Here is a 10416-nt window from a genome sequence, read left to right as displayed (position 1 = left end):
GGGGGGGTGACCTTTCCCCGTCTCACAGCATCCAGAATCACGGGCTCTGATTAACATGCCATTAAATAAAATGACTGCTCCCTCCGCAGAAACAATACAATTACACCACGGAGCAATCGCACAATTAAATCAGCCAATGGAGGGAACGCGCTCTACGTTTCTTTACAGGAAGTGCCAGATCCCGCTGGAGAATGAAGCCGCCAGAGATTGCTACTTTATTAAATGTCAGTAAACACAATCAGACTCGCGTTTCCTCTTTCCCTGTCTTCGCCAGGAGATGTTCCCGCCGTACGGGCGCAGAGCTGCGGATGTCACCCAATTATTTATACACGGATCATTTCCAGACAAAGATAAAAAACAAACAAAAAAAACAGCAAAAGATAAAAAATAAAAAAAACTGACCACAGAGGAATCTTTGACATCTGAAAATGATAATAAGTGAATGTCTGCTTCTGCTAGTCATTATCGCGAGCTGCAATAAAAACCGACCCCCGGGGGGTGCGTGGAGAAGGAGTGGCCATTTTTTGGAACATCTCCCTCATCAATCAGTTGGAAGATATGAGATTTTCTTATGTTATGTGTCGATTTTCGTTGCTACATCATCCCAGAGAGCTAGCGGTGTGTCTGTTATCTGACATATAGGACCAGGGGTAGGGGAACCATGACATCCAGCTGTTGTGGAACTACAAGTCCCATGAGACATTGCAAGATTCTAACAGCCACAGGCATGACTCGCAGAAGCATGCTGGGATTTGTAGTTTCCGCACAGCTGGAGGACTGAGTTAGTAATTCTCTCTTATACATCTCTTAAGTCTCGCTATTGGCTAAAATTGTGTTATGGCAAAAAAAGAAGTCAAATCCTTCAAGTTGTGTTCATCTGCTTTTCCCTCCAGGCTGGGAGGTTGTCATAACAAATGTAAAAGAATCCGGGTGTCAATGCTGACGCCTAATGAATATAGAAAGGAAGCGTTGTCACCCTTATACAGAACGTCATTGAAGAGGTCCCATGGCCAGGTAGAAGATAATGTCCGGCTGTTATGCGCGCCGACATGTCCAGCACCTTCCTCTAGCTCTTTGTGTAGGACAAGACATCTCATTATCCTCCCCAATTGGGCTGTGAACCTGCTGCTGATTGCAATCTATAGATTAATGGTCATTAGTCTGGTGCTCTACGCTGACAGAAAGGTAGTACTGTCAAACTAGGAGCGAACAACTGTGCGTGCTGTAGTCCTAAGATTGTGCTGACAGCCGCTGGTCTACACTAATGACGCAGAACCAATGAGTGGGGTTCCCAATGAGGTGAACACCATGACAGCCAATCAGGTTGATCGTGTGGGTTTGTTTACGAACAAACTTGCCAACGTCATCTGTCACTGTGCCACCCTACAAGCAATCAGCGGGATCATTTCTTCCCGCAACAATGTGATAAACCTGTGTGTGTGTATATGTGTGTATGCATGTATGTATGTATGTATGTGTATGTATGTATGTGTATGTGAGTGAGTGTATATGTGTGTGTATGTGAGTGAGTGTATGTATGTATGTGTATGTGAGTGAGTGTATATACGTGTGTATGTGAGTGAGTGTATATATGTGTGTATGTGAGTGAGTGTATATATGTGTGTATGTGAATGAGTGTATGTATGTATGTGTGTGTGTGTGTGTGTATGTGTGTGTATGTGAGTGAGTGTATATGTGAGTGTATGTGAGTGTATGTATGTATGTATGTGTGTGTGTGTGTGTGTGTGTGTGTGTATGTATGTGTGTATGTATGTGAGTGAGTGAGTATGCATGTGTATATATGGGTGTGTGTGTGTGTATGTATGTGTATACATGTGTGTGCATGTGTGTATGTGTGGGTGAAACTACACCGCAGAGACACTACAATAACTTAATCTATGTCGGGGGTATACACACTTCAGCCCACCAGCCATGCAGAAAACACAAATCCCATAATGCATCTGTTTCTGGGAGTCCTTCCTTTGCCTGTCAAAGTCTTGCAATGTCTCATGGGACTTGTAGTTCCACAACAGCTGGAGGGCTGAAGTTTGGAGACCCCTGACCTATCCTATGGTTTTGTACATCTTTCAGCTGTGCTGAAACTGCAAATCCCATCATGCCTGTGGGAGTCATGTCTGTGGCTGTCAAAGTCTTGCAATGCCTCATGGGACTTGTAGTTCCACAACAGCTGGAGGGCTGAAGTTTGGAGACCCCTGACCTATGCCATGCTTTTCTACATCTTCCAGCTGGTGCAAAATGACAGTTGAGGAAAACGGCACGGCGATCTCAGAGCTGCATTTCTATGGCAACGCGCAGCGCTCGGGATCTGCATGTATTACATTACAGGTTGCATCTGCATGGATGGGTGAATAAAACGAAATGCAAATGAGCGAGTGATTAAAAGCAAACACGTTTCAGTCTTGGCTTTAATATATGCTGACATGAAGCTATTCATTCCACATGCTACACAGTGTAAGGCACATCCGTGAAATGGGCTGTGTGCTCTCTCTTCCCGTGTGCAGTTACAGGTGTTAGAAATGTGTGTAGAATGTGTATTGGAATTCATTCTGAATGACGTCACAACGCACATACACAATTTAAACAAACCATCCTGCACTACAGCACACCACAACGCACACACATACACAACACACACACATACACACAGGTGATTGCACATGCATTGCGGTGCACTGTGGTGCCCGAAGGTAGGGTAAGTGCATTGCTGTGTGCATTGGCAAAGTGAATGGGCTGCCTTACTGTTGGGAAGCACGGTCCTCACCGGGGCCCATCTCTGAATCCTGGCCTTGGATCCCACGTCAGCTGCAATGCCCCCCGGGTTGTGCTCTGGTATGAGGAGTACAGTGAGACAACAGGTAACATGGAGGATGGCACTTCCACAAGTGTCCTCTGGGGATTGAAGCGCTCCTGTGGGGAACGTGCCGCCTCATCTGCATATTCTAATTGAAATGCTATCAGGTTTACCGCAAGAATGAGCAACACAAGGAAACTTTCTGCTGATTCAAAGGCAAAAAGAGTGCGCGGTGGGCCAAGTGGATTCTGTACGGAGGAGGTGTGCGCAATACCCCCGGGACACACTAAATGAAAGGCGCTCAGCCATGGAATGCTGATGAAGGCGCAGGGAAACCTTAGTATGTTTGTTACTCCATCTGTCCGTATTGTGCTCGGGGATGGGTGGAGAGCAATTATAGAAGATTTCAGGGGATTTACATTTCTAATTGTAGAGACAGTGATTGTATGCTGGCCCTTTAAATCCTGTTCTCTGACTATGTCCCTCCCACCATGACATCATCCTGTTATTCAGCCCTTCCCATTATTAGCTCACCTCATTTCTATGCCACTCCCACCATGTTATTATGCCTCTTCTCACCATGAACTAACCCTGGTACTATGACCCTCCAATCCTGACATCACCCTGTACTAAGCCCCTCCCGCCATGACCTCACCCTGATACTATGGCCCTCCTAGCATGACCTCACCCTGTACTAAGCCCGTCCCACCATGACCTCCACCTGTTATTATGCCTCTTCTCACCATGAACTAACCCTGGTACTATGACCCTCCAATCCTGACATCACCCTGTACTAAGCCCCTCCTACCATGACCTCACCCTGTACTAAGCCCGTCCCACCATGACCTCCACCTGTTATTATGCCTCTTCTCGCCATGACCTAACCCTGGTACTATGACCCTCCAATCCTGACCTCACCCTGGTACTATGTACAGGCTCATATGTGAAAAACATGGTGGGGGGGGCTGTCATTGTAATACAGGTTGTGCTAGATTTTGAAGGGGTGAAGATATAATCTCACAGGGGTCATGTGGCACTCACGCAAGAGTCTATAAACCCTCGGATTGTGCATAAGGGGAATCTGCACTAATCTCTAAGCACAGATATAATGTGAAGAAGCCTTGGAATCCCTACTGCAACACAGTAAGGGTGATGGTTCAGCTACATTGCCCAACCCCACTGCCCCTCAACTTACCACAACAACCGGCTGAAGCACATTTACTGACATTCAGAGAAAGGAGCAAGGGATTTACTGAAACAGTATCCGAGCTGAAGAAGTTATTGGGTCGGGGAACTTTGTTCCACACATCTGTTTCCCTGTTCATTAATACTAGAGAGGATTCTCCAGTCAGCCTAGCATGGCCTATGACATAAAGCAATGGGCTATATTTGGCTAACCAGTAGGATAATTATGTGGCATCCCAATATATGCTCATCGTCAACAAAGACCCCCTCTGAGACAAAGGCTAGAGAGCCCTACATTGATTGTTTGAGCCTAAAACAAAGCAGGTTTGCTTCATGGGTTCCGAGGGGCCCCATCCAACTGGATGTAGAGTGTTCACAAAGCCTTCTCCAGTCGCTGGTTTGGTAGACTAGAACAGGATTCATAAACACGTTGAGGAAGGTGGCCCCTTGGAACCTCTAAAACGCACTGCCTTTGTACTTAATGCAAAACATATTAAACATATTCTGGATACAAACCATCAGTATGGCATGCTCCTCCTCCTGATACCTTTCCACATACTGAGACAACAGCTGAAACATGGTCCCTGTTCTCTGGGGAGCTGCCCTGGAAAACCATCACACCAGACAAGACACCCAATCAGCACATCAGAGATCCACCGGCACTCCACACCTCCATCTTCCTACTGTGGTCAAGCTTGGTATATATTGTATAAATACATTTCCCATAAACCATATAGTCAATAATAATATCATTAGGAACCAAGTCCACCTAAAAGTGATAACTCAAGTCTTATTATGCATGGACTTCTCATATATCTAGAACTCAGGAGTAAACATTTCCTGACCAGAGTTCCTGACATAAAACATGACACTTCTTCACAGGGAAGACAAACAATTGCGGCTTCTCCACTAGGTTTAATAAATGGTCAATGGTGAAAGTATGACAGCCCCAAAATGGTTTCCATAGAGGGCTGATGGCGCTCGTTATGATGGTGACATCAATTTTTGATGGACTTGGTCTTCACAGAACCATAGGTGCTACGGTCATCACAGAGTTTCCTATAGTACCTGGTGATGGCTGTGGTTGAGCGGCCTGTCATCCACCAGCAGTCGGATGGCGGCTTCCCATTTCTCGGGGGTCTGGTGGTCCCAGGCGGCCACCACAAAGACGGCTTGCTTTGAGGGGATCTGGACCTTGCGGGCCGTGTACACGGCCCCGTCTGTGCCAACTTTAAAATCTGGATTGCTGGTTTCGTACCAGATGCCCCGCGTTCCACTACTGCACACGTTGAATTTAACTGTAAAGACAAGAAAAAATATGCAGGGTTATTATAAAAAGAGACAGCGCGTGGCGCATCTAACAAGACAAATCACCGGCAGTACAACTGGAAAAAGTTATGCAGGATCTTATTTTATATAAAAATAACATTCAAAAAGGATCTTATTTTATACAAAAATAAAATACAATTAACAAATTAAATGATCAAATAGGGCCATTGATACTCTACAGTTCTCTGAGCCAGTATCTTGACCATCTTAAAGAGAACCTCTCATGACGGGGGGTAATGGAAGAATCTAAACATGTATATCTTGAATGTATATGCACTTAGCAATACTCACTTGGTGGAGAGTTTTTGGCTTGTGAGTCATGCCTAAGTAGACATGAAATCTAAATTACCTACCGGTCCAATGCCTGACTCCACTTATCATTTCCCAGCTCCTAAGAGGGCAAGCGTACCAAATAATGGAGGCCTACAGTGGTTTACATTACTGTCCACATGGCACACTCAGGAGCTGGGAGACAAGCAGCTGTCAGACTTCAGATATTGCTGTTAGACACCACAGTGTTTACAACGCTTCTTCATAAATTGCAGACCGTGGCATGCAACATTACACTGCAGAGAGAATGGATTCTGATTGGAGGAAAGGCTGACTGACAGCTCATGTGACTAGGCGGCTACCTTCTCCTTATTAGAGATCATGAATACAACCAAACAGCTCTGAATGTAAACAATCCATTAAAACAAATTGCTTAATCAATCTGTGTTATGAATGGCTGTCTGACACACACAGAGACATTTATTGAAGAACTCTATAAACTGATCAAATTGTGTGACCACCGGTACGGCTTTTTGAAGAGGAGCATTATGAACCATTGTGACAAGCCCTTCCTTTCTAAGCCCAACCCCCGAGGAGCCAGAGATGTGTACTGTTGATAAACCAGAAGTAAATAAAGAAGGATAGCCCCGCTGCTATAACATAATTTGTTCCTGGCCATGTCGGCGACTGTAGCTGTAGCGCTGCAGGGGACCGTAGCCCTTTATTTCTTGACAGTCTGAACTTGAAGCCGGAGAGCTGCAATTAGTAGAGCCTTGCTACATTTCCCCACTTAATCCTGGGGGCTGTGGCGGCTTCGGATGAATATTTATGAAATGCACATTAGGACACTCTCTATCTACACGTGTGGATAGAAGTGTCAGCCGTCGCTCCGGTGAATCGGCAGCCGCCAAGAACGTGTCATTTTTCTCCTGCGGAAGCCGGCAGGTAAAGTTACCGGGCATTTAGGATAGAACAGGAGAATTGAAGCAATTATCTGAGGAGGATTCGTGTCTCTGCAATTTCTCTGTCACGTCCTGTATGATTTAATTACTATTTATTCAGAAGGAAAAAACAACCAAAAAGCCAGATTAATTCCTGGCTGCGCTTTCCCATACCCCGCCCACTCAGCAGCCACCATGATTTCCCTTTAGGTTGGCATCGGATGACTCCCCTGGCGTCTCCTCGGAGGCCCCTCTGCTTTGCTCGTCTCTGCAATTAAGCTGCCAGCTCCCAATGGGCACAGCGACTGCCTGCAGACTGCAGATGTACCGGCCTGGCTGTGTATGAACAAATGTGCTATCTATGTGTCAGTTATCAACTGCAAAGTGACAGGACAGCCATTTTATAATTCACTAATGACTGACCAGATTCACATGCAAAGAGCGACTCAAGGGAACCTGGAAATCAAAGAAATGCCAAAGTTATTGAGGAAACACTGCAGAAGGTACCGGCTGTCTTATCATCATCATCATCATCATCATCATATAATGTCTTGCAGTCAGATCCAGCCACCTTTTCGCAATGCTTTTCAATGGCACTGCAGCTTCTCCTCTTATGATTCTGTACTGTGCAATCATCTTCTTGGAGACAAACTGGGAGGGCGGAGCTGGGAATCAAGGAACACTTTGGCTTGCACTTTTACAGGCTTGGATTTAGGCCTGTTCAGTAATTAAAGGATTTTGTTTGTGGTGATCAGGGAAGGTTTGGAACTTCTGTCAGGCACTTCTTATGGGGTTCATGTAAAAGCCTTTCCCTGAACGTAGAGCTGGACCATTTGTAGGGTATTAATACCACTAGATGGCGCTAAGGGGCATAGGAATTGCCTATCCTCCTCGGCACCATCTAGTGACGGCAATTCCGTGCCAATGTCATTCACCTGGCTTTACATTGGAAGATTTTTCCATGAGCCCCTATGTGTTTGTTCTCTCTGTTGGGTAGTGGTCCCCCCTCACATTCTGTCCCAGTAAATGTAGTCACTAGGACAGGAAGTGAGAATAAATCTACACAATGGGGGGCCAGGACTAATAAAAATCTTACAGAAGCTCTATAAATATATTTGGACTTGTGTCCTTTTGACTCACAAATTTCCCTCACTTTGGAGAGACTCTCACTTCCTGTGGTGAATCCGCCACACTCAGTTTAACAGCCAAGCTCCATCTTTATTCAATGTTGGGTTGAGGGGACAGTATAGAAATAGCCATTGCGTTTCGGGTGCTCATACAAATCACCCCTGCATCGGGGCTCACTAAGGGCGAACATGTATCAGGACTGTGATGACTTGAATTTGGATACTGCTTTGTCCAGTGTGTGAGAATGCAGAGAGCTCATCGGCAGCTGATTTAGCAGGACAGGAAGTGCAGGGAAATCTCCCCAATGGGACACAGATAATAAACCTGATGAGGGTTTAACCCTTCCTTACTCTGTCCAAAAGGGAAAAAAAGTAGTTTTGGCTTTAGATATATTTGAAGTTATACGGATTTTGTTGCTAATGACTTTTAGTGAGCTACTCACTCACCTTTAGGTCCCATTCACATATTCCCTTAGGCAGGGATCAGCAAGGTGTGCATACATGAACACTGGAATCCGTGAGTGGCCCTTGCAGGGGTACAGTACAGTTGGTACGGTCCAGGCCCCCAGCTTTTTTCTTTTTTGGGGGGCGGAGCTTGCTTTTTAGCGGGCTGAAGCACTAAGGAGCAAGGCGGGAGCGAAGGCTGTTGGAGTGGAGAGGTAAGCAAACATCTGAGGCTGGGGACGGGGCAGGGGCAGCAGCAGCTGAGCTTGGTGCCCGACGCTGGGGTGGGGGAGCGTTTTGCGTTTTGCAAAGGACAGCACAGTAGCAGCAAGCAGCTGGTGCCCAAGGTTGAATAGTGGCCTGACGCTGGTTGAATAGGGGCCCGACGCTGACGCTGGGGTGGGGTGAGGGGGGAGCCTTTGCAGAGGACAGAGGCATTCCAAGACTCTAACAGCCACAGGCATGACTTCCAAAGCCAGATAGTACATGGTAGTTGAGGTTGAATAGACGCAGGTCCATCAAGTTCAACCTTTGTGTGTCTGTGTGTGATTGTGCATTTGTGTGTGTACACGAGTCCCTGTGTGATCAGATGCATGATGAGATTTGTAATTTCACCACAGCTGGGGTGCTGAGGTTGCCTACCCATGATTTAAAGGGATGGTCCTCTTTTCTGACACACGTGTGTGCAGTCTGTGTCACTCACTCCTCTCTGCTGTGCATTCCGTCAGCCAGATACCAACTGTTGTTCTTTGAAATATACGTTTTTGACAATGCAACACCCCTTCAAATCTCCTTTAATGCCTCGAGGTGGATTTCGATTTCAGGGAATGTTCGTGGAAATGGCAGAGCTGACAGCCTGGTGGTAATTAGTGCGTCTTCAATGAAACCACACCCCGAATTCCCTTTTTTGCAATATGTGATCGACGCTCAGAGAAGCCTTCATTTTTAACGGGAGGTAAACATGCCCAGCGATGCACGCGGCATGCTGGGGAACTGATTAAGAAGAGACAAAGTCGTTTCTGAGGCCCTCATTAGCGGTCTGCTGGGCTTCACCCTTTAACCCCTTCAATTTTAATTACTCGTAAAAAAAAAAATCTGCTTTTGGATAACAGGATCTGGAGGGGAATAGCAAACGGCGAGAGGCTTCACGCCGCTCGCTGGCAGGTGCGGAGGAATCGCTCAGGGCTTATCGCGGAGAGCGTCATGTCTCGGCCATACGGTGTAACGGAGATGATGGAGTAAGCTGTGATGATGGCGGAGGGGGTGGGAGGGAGAACAAGATCTGGTATGAAAATTGAAGAATCCAGATAGAAAAAAATGAGCCAGCGAGCCCAGCACTGTGAATCCAAGGAGCAGAATATAACAAAAGGGGGTTCCCAAAAAATAGTCCTTCTTATAAAGCTAATGTACCCCACAAGCGGAAGCAGTCAGTGAACGGCTAACCCCTCCGGAGACAACAATGTGACAACTGTGATAAGAGTCCAAGTCACTGAATCTTATATAACTCAAGGGCAGACAGAACCGTCGGGTCTCTGAAAGGGTCCCAGCAAGGTCACAGCGTCTAGTCTCATCATTCAATGCTGTGTAAAGCAAATGGTTTGGGATAAAGGAGGCGGGGCTGAGAATATTCAGTCCACATTCATACATGCTTCAAGCCCCATGCCCGGAAACACCAGGGCATGGAGCCCCATAAAATCCTTTTTTCTCCGATCATTGAAGGACACAGGGAACAGATCGGAGATCATGTACTGTAGGTGGCGATATTACCCTACAGTACATGATCTCTGATCTGTTCCCTGTGTCCTTCAATGAACGTAAGATAAATTTTGATGGGGCCCCTCAGCGACCTCCCTACTGTCAATCAAAGTGGTGTAGCAGGAGAACTGTCTGCATTGTCTCCTCCTGTAGATTTTATGTCAGCTCTTCTTTATGGGAAATGTCACAATGAGTCAGTGTCAACAGCCACTTCTGCAGTCCTAATGGGGCCCCCTTCCACCCCCCAGGCCCCATAGTAGCTGCATGGGCTGCTATGGCTATTGTTACGCAACTGATCCCAATTTTAAATGTTGTCAGTGAAGGGGAAGCAGGAGAGCTATGAGGTCATCTCACTCTGCTCCCGTCAGTGTGTTTATTGCCAGACCCTATGGTGGTGCACACCTGATTGGCTCTCAGGCCTGTCTTCCATTCCAGACCCAGCCTCACTTAGCCTGAGGTCTGCTATACAGGGGATTGCAAGTGACTGATATTAGGTCATACTGAGGTATTTAAACTAACTACCTTTAAAAGATACATTTTTGCTATGGTTTGT

At 46.4% G+C, this 10416-nt stretch overlaps 1 protein-coding gene across 1 annotated transcript in view; it reads right to left on the bottom strand.

Moving 5' to 3' along the window:
• The window catches only part of CDH4 (cadherin 4), a 503915-nt gene that overhangs the window by 111453 nt on the left and 382046 nt on the right, over window positions 1–10416 (bottom strand). Inside the window, exon 3 of the mRNA XM_018560236.1 lies at window positions 5066–5295. Coding sequence (XP_018415738.1) covers window positions 5066–5295 — 230 coding nt within the window. The remainder of the gene's footprint in view (window positions 1–5065; window positions 5296–10416) is intronic.

This window comes from Nanorana parkeri, unplaced genomic scaffold (assembly GCF_000935625.1).
Source record: "Nanorana parkeri isolate BGI_ZX_2015 unplaced genomic scaffold, ASM93562v1 scaffold17, whole genome shotgun sequence".
NCBI lineage: Eukaryota > Metazoa > Chordata > Amphibia > Anura > Dicroglossidae > Nanorana > Nanorana parkeri.
The sequence above is the reverse complement of the archived record's forward strand: the minus strand, read 5'-3'. Positions and strand labels throughout refer to the sequence as shown.